At 38.4% G+C, this 13,441-nt stretch overlaps 2 protein-coding genes across 2 annotated transcripts in view; one reads left to right on the forward strand and one right to left on the reverse strand.

Annotated features, from left to right (window-relative positions):
* The window catches only part of LOC107668779 (anthrax toxin receptor 1-like), a 25,385-nt gene extending 25,079 nt beyond the window's left edge, over nt 1-306 (forward strand). Inside the window, exon 18 of the mRNA XM_016460763.1 lies at nt 33-306. Coding sequence (XP_016316249.1) covers nt 33-284 — 252 coding nt within the window. The 3' untranslated portion in view covers nt 285-306. The remainder of the gene's footprint in view (nt 1-32) is intronic.
* A 2,700-nt stretch (nt 307-3,006) lies between these two features.
* rrp12 (ribosomal RNA processing 12 homolog) overlaps nt 3,007-13,441 on the reverse strand; it is an 11,972-nt gene continuing 1,537 nt past the window's right edge. The window contains exons 2-34 of the mRNA XM_016460784.1: nt 12,542-12,765; nt 11,607-11,690; nt 11,404-11,480; nt 11,195-11,300; nt 10,507-10,623; nt 10,173-10,311; nt 9,606-9,733; nt 9,403-9,501; nt 9,202-9,293; nt 9,010-9,121; nt 8,803-8,903; nt 8,602-8,716; nt 8,375-8,517; nt 8,171-8,292; nt 8,001-8,065; nt 7,546-7,708; nt 7,259-7,413; nt 7,020-7,087; nt 6,696-6,789; nt 6,450-6,608; nt 6,281-6,361; nt 6,092-6,197; nt 5,884-5,991; nt 5,244-5,401; nt 5,038-5,126; nt 4,776-4,934; nt 4,488-4,651; nt 4,264-4,371; nt 4,131-4,174; nt 3,955-4,030; nt 3,537-3,604; nt 3,367-3,449; nt 3,007-3,282 (exon numbers count right to left, since the gene is read on the reverse strand). Of these exons, the coding sequence (XP_016316270.1) occupies nt 3,183-3,282; nt 3,367-3,449; nt 3,537-3,604; nt 3,955-4,030; nt 4,131-4,174; nt 4,264-4,371; nt 4,488-4,651; nt 4,776-4,934; nt 5,038-5,126; nt 5,244-5,401; nt 5,884-5,991; nt 6,092-6,197; nt 6,281-6,361; nt 6,450-6,608; nt 6,696-6,789; nt 7,020-7,087; nt 7,259-7,413; nt 7,546-7,708; nt 8,001-8,065; nt 8,171-8,292; nt 8,375-8,517; nt 8,602-8,716; nt 8,803-8,903; nt 9,010-9,121; nt 9,202-9,293; nt 9,403-9,501; nt 9,606-9,733; nt 10,173-10,311; nt 10,507-10,623; nt 11,195-11,300; nt 11,404-11,480; nt 11,607-11,690; nt 12,542-12,765 (3,707 nt within the window). The 3' untranslated portion in view covers nt 3,007-3,182. The remainder of the gene's footprint in view (nt 3,283-3,366; nt 3,450-3,536; nt 3,605-3,954; nt 4,031-4,130; nt 4,175-4,263; nt 4,372-4,487; nt 4,652-4,775; nt 4,935-5,037; nt 5,127-5,243; nt 5,402-5,883; nt 5,992-6,091; nt 6,198-6,280; nt 6,362-6,449; nt 6,609-6,695; nt 6,790-7,019; nt 7,088-7,258; nt 7,414-7,545; nt 7,709-8,000; nt 8,066-8,170; nt 8,293-8,374; nt 8,518-8,601; nt 8,717-8,802; nt 8,904-9,009; nt 9,122-9,201; nt 9,294-9,402; nt 9,502-9,605; nt 9,734-10,172; nt 10,312-10,506; nt 10,624-11,194; nt 11,301-11,403; nt 11,481-11,606; nt 11,691-12,541; nt 12,766-13,441) is intronic.

Below are 13,441 nucleotides of genomic sequence, written 5' to 3' on the forward strand. Positions count from 1 at the left end.
CAGGTATCCCGCCATCTGTCCTGTTTCCACAGGGGCGATGCATCAACTTTACCCGGGTGAAAGCAGAGGAGCCAAGGTCACCGCCACACACCAACTGTCCACTTCCACCTCCACCGCCCCCTCCAGACCATCAGCCACTCATGCGACCTCCGCCCAAAAGACCACCATCCCGGGGACCCTCCATCAACTGCTCACCCCCAGGACCTCCACCAGCCCGGGCACCCCCAGGCCCCCACGGACCCCCTCCTTCACGACCCCCACCCTGCCCTGGGAACAGGCGTTGAGAACAATGAAGGGCCTTCACAGCTACCCTAAAATCTCTGCCTTTAATTTAGATTTGTATTTGCCAAAGCCACTGGTTTCCCACAGTTTCAGACTGATGAGTTTGTTAATTTGGAGTGAATGAAATGTGATTTGTTCTTATTATAAACACAGGCACTGAAAGAGGGACTGCAGTAATGCATGAAATTATTACACATGCAAATGAATGGTTTTTAAGGCACTTAAGATATTTGAATGTTGACTTTGGGTATTTGTATAGCAAAATTTTGCATGATGTTAATGTGTCGGTAGGTTAGAGCTGAAGTAAGTATGGTATACATTATGCCCTGTTTTAATTTGTATTATAATTTTAATAGGTCACATCTTTAAAAGGAAACTCAGATGTGTTGTGACTGCGGGGCAGTACAAACCACTAATTTATTAAGCCTTGGGTTCCTGGTAGGCACTTGAATATAAAATGACGAGGTGTCTACCACTGGTACAGGACACTCAGCATGATATTTTATGTAATATATTTTGTGTTTTGCTTTATGGATCATGGTAGTTAATAGTAGTCCTATACAGCAGGAAAATATTAACGTTATAGTATGTTAATGGGTTGGACTCTAGATGTTCTTTTGCCTTGACAAAAATCCCATAGTCTTATTTTTGTTTTATATAATAGTTTCTCTCTCTCTTTATTGATATGAGAATGAGAACAACATTATCCCCATTCTATGTAAATGTATAAAAGCAAGGAATAATAATAAAGTATTCAGTTCTAAAACTGTTTGAACTTGAGTTGAACAAGCTTTATAACCATGACAGTGAAATGTGCCCAAACTTAGGGTTTCGTCTTCATTCAAGCCTATTTTCTCTGCTTTAAACATTTCAACCAGTTCCTTTAATTATACATTATATATATATATATTTCAACTTTTGCAAATCTTACGAATGCCGCTAAGAAAGCAAAATGGATGCTCATGCATAAACACATAAACAAATAATATTTTTCTTTGATGAAGCCATTCTACAAGAATTGGTCAAATTTCTTAAGATTGCATCATTTTCTTCTGAACCTTCTGCATGACTGCTGACTGTCTTTGTTGTGTATCATTGTTCAATTTTTGCTATCAGACTATTACTGCCCTACTGTAAAAGTCACAAAAACGCTTGATATAAATGAATATATGATATGAATCTACACGAAAAATAATATCCCTACTAATGCTTAGCCAAATTCCATAGAAATAATAACTAATCTAGGAGCTGCATGTTTGAGCTTTATCTCCACTCATGCCTCACAGTTAACCTCATTCCTCTGTAAGGATTTAATACTCAGCAGGAGCTTGATTCACATCATGTAACATGACATGATTCATATGGTCTGATGACTGCAGCTCCTTTGGCTGGGTGCACCGAACACTCATGAGAAACATCAGTGTGTTTACTGGCTACAAAATCTGGAGCCCTGTGGCAGCACTGGGGATGCTTCCATTACAGGCTCTGACAGCCACACATTATGACTAATATCCCTCTGCCTGCTGTGCAGCGACAGCTTGATAGCTCTTGTTCCAAAGGAGTCATTCAGTGACTGCATCTGTAAAATACAGTCTATATTTCCGATATCAGATTCAAACTTAGAACGTAAGAATGAAAATGATTTCAGTATGTATCTGAATGCTGTTGCAATAACGTACACAGCAACGCTCCTGGAGTTAATTTCACATCATTGACGTCTGTGCTGTGAAGTGAAACAGTGCCCTCTATTGGCAAAAATGACTGCTACAGTACATCAGACAGGATTCAGTGTTCGATTTAATGATTGATTGAGGTTCTGACAGTTTAAAAGCGATTGCAAACAGGGTTTGTTGTGATGAAAATACGACGACCATCCATAATTTCCTTCAATGAGACGTCAAGTTTCATTGTAGAAACTGAATTTGGCCGAACATTCAGCAAATCACCAAACAATTAAGTTCAAATGATCTATATAAACAGCAGACTGATGTACTTTTATGACTAAAAAGTGAGTAAAAACAAGAGGTTAAAACATATCCTGTGAGAATTTCCTTTTTTCGCAAAAGCCCTTCAAAATGAAAACAGAACAAAGAAACTCATACAGAAATCTTGAGAGTAAGTAAATGACAATAATTTTTGAGTGAGCTATCCATTTTTTAATAATAGGCCTTTGTCATGCATTGTTAATGAAAGATAGCTCTCAAAATCAGCTAGAGCCAGCAGACACCACCATAATCTGAGTCTGTATCACTCTATTCTCACAGGGCCCATCAGGGAAAATCAATTCGAGCTTATCGAGTAAGAGGACACGTCTGACCTCTAGCAGTCCTTGTTCATTCACACACACAGCTGGGATCTACATTAACCCCACCAATATCCTCTGCTGAAAAACTGTAGCACACAACATCCATCACTCTGTACCATTCATGAGATTTAAATGACTTTTTGATGGGCACATAGGAACTATGTTTTTATAACTTTAATAAAGTAATTTAGAAAACATTCTAGGTATGCTTTAAGAAAGCACTACCGTTTAACTGTAGAAACATGAAATTAGTCTTAATGTTTTTGGGGGTTCAATACATGAATAATGGAAGGATAAAGTGAAAGGCAATATGGGATTTGTAGTTTTTATGGGGCTTTCTGAAGCGTTTATTATCTGTCCAACATAGCAAGTCCATAAATACATTTGGCACAAAGCTATTGTCATACTGCTATGTTCTTAAATCCAACCACAGCACACATCAACTAGAACCTCTTGAAATCATCTTTTGAAGAGATGCTTCCACAGGAAGTTCTCAAAGCATTTGTACAGGAAAACAAGTCCTCTCTAGCTTCAATCTTATCACACACCATGGGAAATGAGGACAGATATAGGAAGACCATAATAAGAAAACATTTTAGTCTTTCCTCTTCTTCAGTATTCTCGATCCAGAGCGTGCTCCTTTCTTGGCCCCTCTGACCATTCCTTTGAACTGGCCTTGGAGTTTGGCCTTTTTCCTGTTAGAGGTACAAGCAATGTTTGATCAGCTGCATCACTCATTTAAGGAGGACACATGTAAATACAGGCTTTGATCCTTATACCTGCGGTTGAGCTGGGCTTTCTTCAATGGTACATACGCATATGGGTCACACTTGCCTGCCTTCTTAACATCACCTTTTCCCTTCTGCAACAAACAAGAGATGTTTAGCAGACATTCATTTTATCTTAGTTACTAAAAATGTTCTGATGAAAATGGCTCTTCACTTCTAACCTTAGATTTATACTCTGTCCCAAACTCTGGTCTTCTATCCAGAGGCCTGTGGATTCCAATGCCACCAGCTGAGGAGTTCAAAGAATCGCAATGTACCATGATATTAGAATCATTTCTTGGGCATAGTACCATAGTAATAGCTTTATTTAAAAAAAATTTTAACACAAGTACCATGGTAATTCCACTACATTATTTGGAGTATCTTGGAATGCAATGGTATTAATATAGTTGACATTGAGTTGAGTGATACAATCAAGCCTAAGAAACTGTCTGATTAGGGATTCAGTGAATCTGAAAGTCTGTGTGTGTAATTTTGCACATCTGTACACTATACTGTTTACAGCCATACTATATTATAGGTAAATGAAAGTTAACATGCACAAGATTGAATTGAATGTCAAAAATTTTGTTGTCCTACCTTTGTATTTCATTGTAGGTTCGACATCCATATCATCATCTAGATCATCATGCATTTTCCTCTTTGGATTCTTCTTCTGTTCAACAGGGACAGAGAGAAACTAACATCACACACCGCAAAACCTTTCTGTATACTTCCCAATTCTGTCAAAGGAAGTGAAATACATAAACACCTACAGTTTTGACTCCAGCCTCTTCAAGTACATCATCCATCTCAGCACCTGAAGAGAGATATGGATATGATTGCACTGTGGTTTATTACAATTATAAATGTGAGCAATACATTTAAACACAGATGATTATGTCCCACCTTTTGCTTTATAATCATCGTCCTCCTCTTTGATGATCAGCCTTCCATCGGATGTCATCCTGAATCCATGCTCTTTTTTGATGGCCTTTTTTAGATTAGGGTTGGTGGCTAGATATATCGTGAAATAAAAATAAGCAATATATGCACAGATATGTGAATGTACTTCATCAATTTGAGTTTGAATCATGATTGAATCGAAATGGACATATCTAAAGAGCTCTTACCCAAAACTCTCTGCGCTGCTTTTGGATCAAGGAAGTTGAGTGGTTCATCAGATACGCCTTCCTTTAACCAGGCCTGGCCTTTTTTCATTGGCTTCTTCTGACCCTTTTTAGGCTTCTCATCTTCATCCGAGTCAGAGTCAGTCTCGGCCAGAATGTCCTCAATACTGCAGAGAGACAAATAAAAGTAAACGTCTACTCTCTGAAGTACATCCTGCTCAGCACCGTCAACTAAGCTTTAAAATAAAAACAAAACTATTATTAAAGCAAACTGCTTTGGAAACATTGTACCTCTCTTCTTTCACTTTAGGCTTCTCATCCTCAGTGTCTGATCCGTCCTCTTCTGTCTTGATCACGAGTTTGCGTCGCTTATTCCTGGCCTCCGTTTTACGGATGTTCACTAGAATCTTGTGTTGATCAGCCGGCAACATGCTTTTGACCAGCTCAAATCTGAACACATTTTACATTACAATTATACAAAGACACAAAAGGGGAAAAATGCATTAAGAAATAAAGGACCAAGTGGTCAGGTTTGATTAGCTGCTAAACATACCCAAATTTCCTAATCAACTTGGTGTAAATGTTCTTAAGTTTCACCCGAAAATGTCTTCGCATATCATTCATATTGCTGATGCCTTCCATCTGCAAGATGATAGGGGAAAAAAATGTAACACGGTCACTTTAATAACAGACACCTCTCAGACACTTTTTAAATGTTGAAATATGAACTTGAAAACACTCTCTCTCTTCTTCACTTACAATAACAGCAATATGGCTGGCTAAAACCTTGACATCCATAGAAAAGAGCAAGACTTTTAGGAAACCCAGAGAGGCTTTGACGACGTCTCGTGTCCTGCTCGAAAGCAGAAGACACACATTTTGCAGCAGCAGCTCCAGTGAGGACACGGCAATGGAATCTGCACATAAAGACCAGACAACAGTTTTGCTTAAAGATTATAAACATTTATTGATTCTTTACAATCCATGTATCACATTTTCTCAAGAAAAGGAGTTGTGCTTCCCCATAAAATTAAAAACAGAGCAAGGCTAGTTGTTTGATTGTTCACCAGGGGAACAAACCAGCAAAAATAGCTCAAAAGTAGTGTTTCAGTAGTGTTTCCACCTTATTTTTAAAGTAAGAATGGACATGTCTGCAGCTATTTGTAACTTTAACGTGCAATGCTTCCGGTCATGTGCCCATTACGCTGCTTTATATTATAAACTGACAATTTGTCATCATATTTTAATTAATTAATCAAACACTCTGGTTTGTAGTGCAAATAGTTATTCTTCTAGTTATTTACCTATAGCAGCAAATGAACTGGAAGTATTGCACATTCAAAGAAAATAGCTTACTTCCATCTTGCAAATTAAGGTGGATAGCAGAAGTCACTCTTACCTTTATAATGGAACACTAGTCTTGTTAAAGCCAGAACTGTGCAGGTGATCATCGTTACAGAGCTAGTTAGACCAATAAACACATGGCCTAAATACTCATTTATGGCATCTGAAAACACATTATTATAAAAGAAATTTCAGCTCATTGCTCAGCAAGATACATCTTAATAATGCAAATAAATTAATTAATTAAAAGGTTTTATTCTCACCTTTTAGGTTCCCACAAAACCTTACAAATGCATTTCCGATCTCAACTAGAAGAGAGTAGGCATTTTTGCGGGCACCAATAGACATTTCCTTAGTGCAAAGAATGACCTAAACACATTAAAAGCCCCAATATTAAAACTTTCATAAAGCATAACACTCTAATTTAAGTCTATGTTCTATACAAGACAAACCTCAGGAAGCAGAGCTGTAATAAAATCACGGTGTTCTTCATTCAGCTGCTTCACTATGTGAATCAGACACTTGAGTCTAGGCTGAAAAGTGTCAAAAAAGCACCACATATTAATCAGTTACACATTCTGTGTGTAAATATGATTACTTGGTGTTTTTCACAGCTCTCACCCGTTTGGAAGATGAGGCCGCTGTCGTCAGGCTGTCCATCAGCATTGTTTTCAGCTGCTCGAGATTCTGCAGAACAAAAGCCTTACAAGACGCACTCTCTCCTCCACAAATTTCCTCCAGCACACGGTAGGCTTTCTTCTGGATGCTAGAATCCTTGCTCTATATACATAGACAAATATTACATGAAGTACACTCATAACACAAGAGTGAAAATATGTTTTAAAATAGTAACAGGAAGATTCCAACCTCCACAAAAGGTTTAATCAAACTGAATGTCTGGGTCATGGATACTTCATCTGTAAACGGAGCCATTGCCACAATCAAGTCGATAACTGCAAGCCTACAAAATAAGAGCCACTTATTTTCCAAAGCAAGATGTAAATTAAGGTGCCATTCCACTGAAACATAGCACTTTTTAGGCTGATAGTCCAGCCACAAAAATACAGTCTCAAATTATGCATTTTTCAGGTTTTCATCTAGGTCTCTACCCTTTTCTAAGCGTCTCAAATATCTGTTGAACACATCTAGAGCCTTGTAAATAAAGACAATAAAGGTGTGGAGCTGTATTACCGTGTGAACTCAGAGTTGTCTGCACTGTTGAGTCTCTCTGATGCTTTCTGCAGAAATGTGCACACCATCTGAACCAATGGAACAAATATTCAGAACCAGCAATAAGGGCAACGGCACAAGAAATACAGTACATGCAGACTGCAAGATATTTGCAGCTCATTTGTAACATCTAGGGGAGACTGCAATAAAGTTATTCTTGCTATGACGCAATTAATTTGTTAATATGGTAAATGTATTACCGCCTGTTCTGTAATGCTCAGGTAGACCCTGATTGTGTCCAGGACAGCCATTCTAGCAGACGCCGTCTCTCCAGGTTTCGGCTGCTGACTGTAGACATTAAATAGGATGGGAAGGAAGTTCTTGGAAAATCGTTGCAATTCTGCCTTTTCCTCCTCTGCAGATGACCCAGAATAAAAAAAAATGCATTTAATATACAATCATAAATCTCAATGAGCAGTCACCAGAGAAAATATAGCCACAGAAATGAAAAAATAAATAAATAAATGGAAACAAAAAAACGGCTGACCTGTTTCACAGCTCTTGTTGATAAGAGTCCGCAAGGCCTGGCAGATGCACAGACGGAGGTCAGGGCGGTCATTCAGGGCCATACCCAGAGACCGAGCAATGCCCTTAAACGATGCCAACAGATCGGTGGGTTTAGTGCAGAACCCAGGTAACATGGTCCAAATCTGGAAAAACACATTACACCTTTAAAGCACTGGGAAAATAAGTCAAATAGATGATCCTTTCCACTAAATCACAATCCAAATGTTTCTATATATGTAATAAGGATCAGTGGGAGAAAACAGTATATACATTATTCAAGAGAGCATGAAAAAAAATTATGCAGGTTTGGAAAAGCATTATGGTGGGCAAATTATAATTTTCATTTTTGTGGGAATTATCCCTTTAAATGCAGCCACTGCATACATAGTAACAGTCAAAATGATCAGCCATTGTTTGTCAAAATATTTAGCGTACCTGCATCTGTAGAGTCTGATACACTTTAGCCATCAATTTCTGTCCTGACTGCTCCAGTTCATCAGCTGAAATATCAGAGATCGACATTTGCATATGCATATATCAACATGTAATTACGGACACCACATGACATTTCAACATGTAAACCAATGTGTGTGACCGATACATACCTGTCTGTTTAAGTTTGTTTGCCAGAGGCAAAAAGTATGAGGTGAAGTAAGCCAACTGAGTGTTTTTCACATTATCTCTTAAGACTGGGATCAGCCAGCTTTGCGGGAACTCCAAGTCATCACTGCAAAAAAACAAACATTTCACAGCATTAATAAACTAATTTTTAATTCAAAAGACTGAGATGCACCAGCAAAGTAACTCACTCTGTTCCTGTGATGAGGAGGGGCACAGCTTTCAGGACCACCTCTGGGCCCATGCTCTCCACCGCACTGCCCACAGCCAGATCCAGCTCTCCAGAGAAGGGGAACTGAGGGGTGGCCCGCAGGTCACTGAGAGACTGCAGACTCTGAGGATCACACACACATCTGTGAGTAAACTATCAATTACTTAGAAACTCACAAACTACAAAATATACTGTATTTCAGTCAACCTTTATCATAATAGGATGAGCCTGTTTTCCTTCAGCTCGGTAGAAACAGCCCAAGATCTGCAGCACAAATGGCCAAGAGGCATGAAAACGATAGGACAATCCTTCCTCCACGATACTGAAAGAGACAGAAATTAGACTTTAGCAAGACCATGCTCTAGAAAAGGATGACATTATGAAAGATGAAAGTCACAGGTAGCTCACTGAAACATCTTTAGGATGCAAGCCCCATTTCCAGCTGATGTGTTTGGTAAAACGGATCCGATCTCAGCCATTTGTGGAGCCACACACTCATTTAAAAGAGTCTGGATGGAGAAGGTAAAAGTAGCTCTTTTAAACATACAAAGAACAATAAGAAATCAAATTTCTAACAAATAACAATACATTGCTGATACACAAGTCGTGACAAACCTTCAGAGTCTGAGTCGCAGCAGAGACTACTTGTGTGTGTGGAGACAGAAGACACGACATGGTGACAGAGAAGAGGCGAGGAAGATGACCGATACTCAGAGAGCTCTGTAAACTAGAGGCCACAAATTATGTAATGACCAAGATTCCTCACAAAGGCAGCAAACAAAAGACTCAGTGCTGAAAAAGGCCTACCTGGAAAGATGAACATGGGCTTTTTCCATTACAGCAAGCCATGCCAGTAAAGGCTGCAGATCATTCTCACTTGGAACATAGTCATATAGAGCCTAGAAGAAAGGTGTTGAAAGACGTGTCAATCTACAAACTGGGAAATTAAAAAGTAGAATCACATCCTTCTGAGACCATGTGCATGTGTTTAGTGATTATCATACTCACTGTGATGATCTGTGCATTCAGTTCTGCAGACATGCTGGCAGGACTAGGCTTGCTGCTGAAGAGCTTGTGGAAAGCCTGCATTGCATTTGCTGTTACCAGCTTCAGAGAAACAGAGGCAGGTGTTAAGAATTGACAAGTCAATGAAAACTGATTGATTGATTTTAAATGAAAACGAAAATGCATGTCTTAAACTGCTCTCTTACCACATGGCTCAGGGTCATCACACGGAGAAGGGTCTCACAGCAAGATTTTACAGAGCTCAGAGGAAGAACAGACAGCAGGTCTTTTAGAAGACCAAGCACGTGCAGAGTGGTAGTGTCTTCTTTGCTGCCTTGAGACGGATAGAAAGATAATCACTCAACCATTAAGCAGAAAATTATTTAATTCTGTAAAATATAAGAAAACAAAACAGATTTGACTCCACTAAGTGTAATGGACACTAGGTGGTGCTATTGGACATTTTTTGCTGCACAACTGCCTACACAATAACTTGATGCGGTTTGATTTTCAACATTAAATTGTATGTTTTATCCAAAACTAAAATGCTTTTGAAAAATAAAATTATTAATTTACACACTTAGAGGATTAGTTCCACCAAAAATGAACAAGCAGTGAGGTATCAGCGTAAAATGGCTGTGTGAATGCACTGTTGCTGATTATCCTCATTTTATTTATTTATTGAATTCTTTTTAAATTATTTAGTGGTAGCCTCAAATGCTGAATAATTTCACCTGTTATCAAAAGCAGGTGTTATTGCTGAGTTTACTGACCTCCTGACTGCTCCAATTCTTTGCAGCAGAATTTGGCTGTGGTGGCTGCTGCTGGGTGATGGACCGGGGCATTATCAGAGAACATGAAGTCGCTGTAATGAAGGACTGAGCAAACACCCTGCTGCGCTGCTTTTCGCACCTGCAACACACGGACAATGATTATTTAGAAACCTCAAATAATCATAGTCAGTCACTCTGCAATGCGAGTACAAAAATAGTGTTTCCATACTATAACAACTAGTGGTGGATAGAATGATTAAAATCTTAAATGGCACAAAAGGAATATCAACGGTAACATTCCAACTCTGAGCGAATGGGAATCAAACAGACAGACCTTTGGTTTAGAGTGCACTGTGAAGCTCAAAAGCCCATGGTAAATCTGTAAAGTTGAAGGGTAACTCCAGACGGACAGATCCTGTTTACGCAGCAAAGTCGCTAGACAGGATATGATCTGCAAATTAATATGGCAGCGATTAGCATAGCAGCAATTAGAATATAAAAGTGCAAAATAATGAGACACAAAGCACACTTCCTCCTCAAATCACAATCTCATTACGTACATTTCCCCTCTGGTGGTCTTCAGCCATTTTAGATTAAAAAAAAAAACTTTTTTGGCACTTGCTATGAACAAAATCAATCAGGGGCTTTAGAAAAGACTAAATGGTCTTTATAAAGTCACAATTTAAAGTCACAAATTAATAAGAATAGGAAAAATACATTGCAGTACTTTGAGGCACAATTTACAATCCAGCCATGATGAAGTCTTTGACAATATCTAATCTACCTTCCATGAATTACATTTTAAATACCTTTGATTTATTATCAACTAGAATATTGTATTAATTGAAAATTGAATCCTTACCTAAAATATTAGAGGTGAAAATTGTCTAGCACCATGAAATCCTCTCAAAATACAAAATAAACAATATGACCGAAACAAAATACAGCCCATTCATTTCATTAAAAAACACAAGCTTCTGCTGAGAATCAAAGTGTTAGATTCATGAGAAGAGTGTACAAACCCATCGCAGACAGGACAAAGAGTCAGTATTGGCTTGGTTTGACATGATATCTATTAAAGCCTTGGCTGTGTCTGAGAACTTCTTCTTAAGCACTGCCACAGGCATCCTTGAAAAGATGAGCAGAACATGTACTTATTTAGATTAACAGCTAAGGCAATCCGAATTCCTTCCTATGCTGTTGTTTATTTGACTCATGACACGCCACTCACCTTTTCATGACCAGGTTTAGGAGGTAGGCAACAGCTGCCAGAGATTCACTGCTGTCTACAGCTTCGAGTGTTGTCATCTGCCAATTGAAAAATGCAAAATGAAAAGACATTCATAGATTGATCCACAGAAAGTGCACTTTTAAGCATTTCGACACAACCAAGTCGGTATGAAACAAATTGATTTCATGGTGACTTTAATTTACCAAGGCTGCAAAGTACTCCGTCTCTGTCTCCTTTCCTCCCTGAGACCGAATCACTTCGGTTACAGCCGCCAATACAGCACAGATCTGTAGAAAATGAAGACATTCATTATACATGATGTGGTTTCAACTTAAAGGAATATTATAAAAATATAAATAAGTAAATTCCTCTCCCTTAGGCAATCCAAAATGTAGATAAGTTTTTCTTCATCAGAACAGATTTAGAGAAATGTAGTATTAAATCACTTGCTCACCAATGGATTCTCTGCAGTGAATGGGTGCTGTCAGAATGAGTCCAAACAGCTGACAAAAACATCACAATAATCCACATGACTCCACTTCATGTTTGTAATAAACAAATAGATCAAGACGTTTTTTAACTAAAAAAAATATTGCTTCCGGCTAAAATATTGCGTTAGTGAAAAGGTAATCTCGCCTGAATCAAGACAGAAGTATGCACAGATGAAGCACTGTTTAAAAGCAACAATTTTTGATGTGAGAGGACAACGGGGAACGGACCTTTTCACTGAAGGAAACATTATTATGGATTATGGATAGGTAGGTCAGAAGTGAATGTTTAAAGATAATGCCTTAATAATGGATTTTTTTCTTACTAACATGCAGATTTTCACTTCATAAGAAGTTAATGGATAGACTGGAGTTGTGTGTATTAATTGTGGATTATTGTGATATTTTTAGCAGCGGTTTGAACTCATTTTAACGGCACCCATTCATTCATTCACCCACTGGTGAGCAAGTGATGTAATGCGAAATTTCTCCAAATCTGTTGAAATGAAGAAACAAACTCATCTACATCTTGAATGGCCCGAGGGCAAGTAAATTCAGCAATTTCATTTTTGGGTGAACTTTTCCTTTAACAATATTCTAGTAATAATAGCTTATGGTGCAGCTCTCTGGCCATCAAACTGAATACAAACCTCTTTATGTGCTGCAGAGTTTGACTCCCAGTAGCGCTGTACTTTTCTAAAAGTGAGGTTGGAGCAGTCCGACAGTCCACTAAGAAAAGTCCCAGAGGTTTTCTCTGTCAGGGCTTTATCTTCCATGGCATCTCCTGCTTCCATGGCATCGCTGCTTCTCTGCAGAGATCCTGCCTGAAGCTCATTGTGGAGTTTCAAGGCATCTACTGTCAGATCACTTTTTTCTGTTTAAATATAGACAGAGGTCTGGTGAATCTCAAGTTCACATCAACCAGACCAGCTAAACACATTGTTATGACATACTAGTCACGAATACAGTCAAAACATCGGCAGTCCAACTAACTGTCTGAAATTAAAAAGACACTATGATTTAAACTACTCTTCAATAAACCCGAAATTAAATTAGTCGTCGCCCTCCAAATTAGGGTTGGGTATTGTTTGGGTTTTTTTCGATACCAGTGCCAAATCGATACTTTTAAAACAGTTCCGGTGCCTGAACCAATACGTATTAAAGAATAGAGAATGCTAGTGTTAGAGGCTCTTTTTTCTTTATAAATAAAACGAGTAGTTAGAATAGAAATAGAATAGGGAGTGCAAATGTTAGAGGATTAAGTTTTTTAATAAAAAAAAAAACAAGCAGATAAAATTAGAAGTAGCATTAGAATAGAGAGTGCTAGAGTTAGAGGGTCAAATGAAGATGAAAGAGATGTGTTTTCAGCCGTTTCTTGAAAATATGAAGGACTCATCTGCTTAGATTGAGCTGGGCAGGTCATTCCACCAGGAGGGAACAGTTAATGTAGAAGTCCATGAAAGTTTTATCATAGGTAGAATGCAAAATGTTTCAATACAAGCATTTCAGTCAAATGTAATTTATGCAATATTTCAAACCTTTAACCCACT

Source organism: Sinocyclocheilus anshuiensis, unplaced genomic scaffold (genome assembly GCF_001515605.1).
Source record: "Sinocyclocheilus anshuiensis isolate Anshui unplaced genomic scaffold, SAMN03320099.WGS_v1.1 scaffold72, whole genome shotgun sequence".
Lineage (NCBI taxonomy): Eukaryota > Metazoa > Chordata > Actinopteri > Cypriniformes > Cyprinidae > Sinocyclocheilus > Sinocyclocheilus anshuiensis.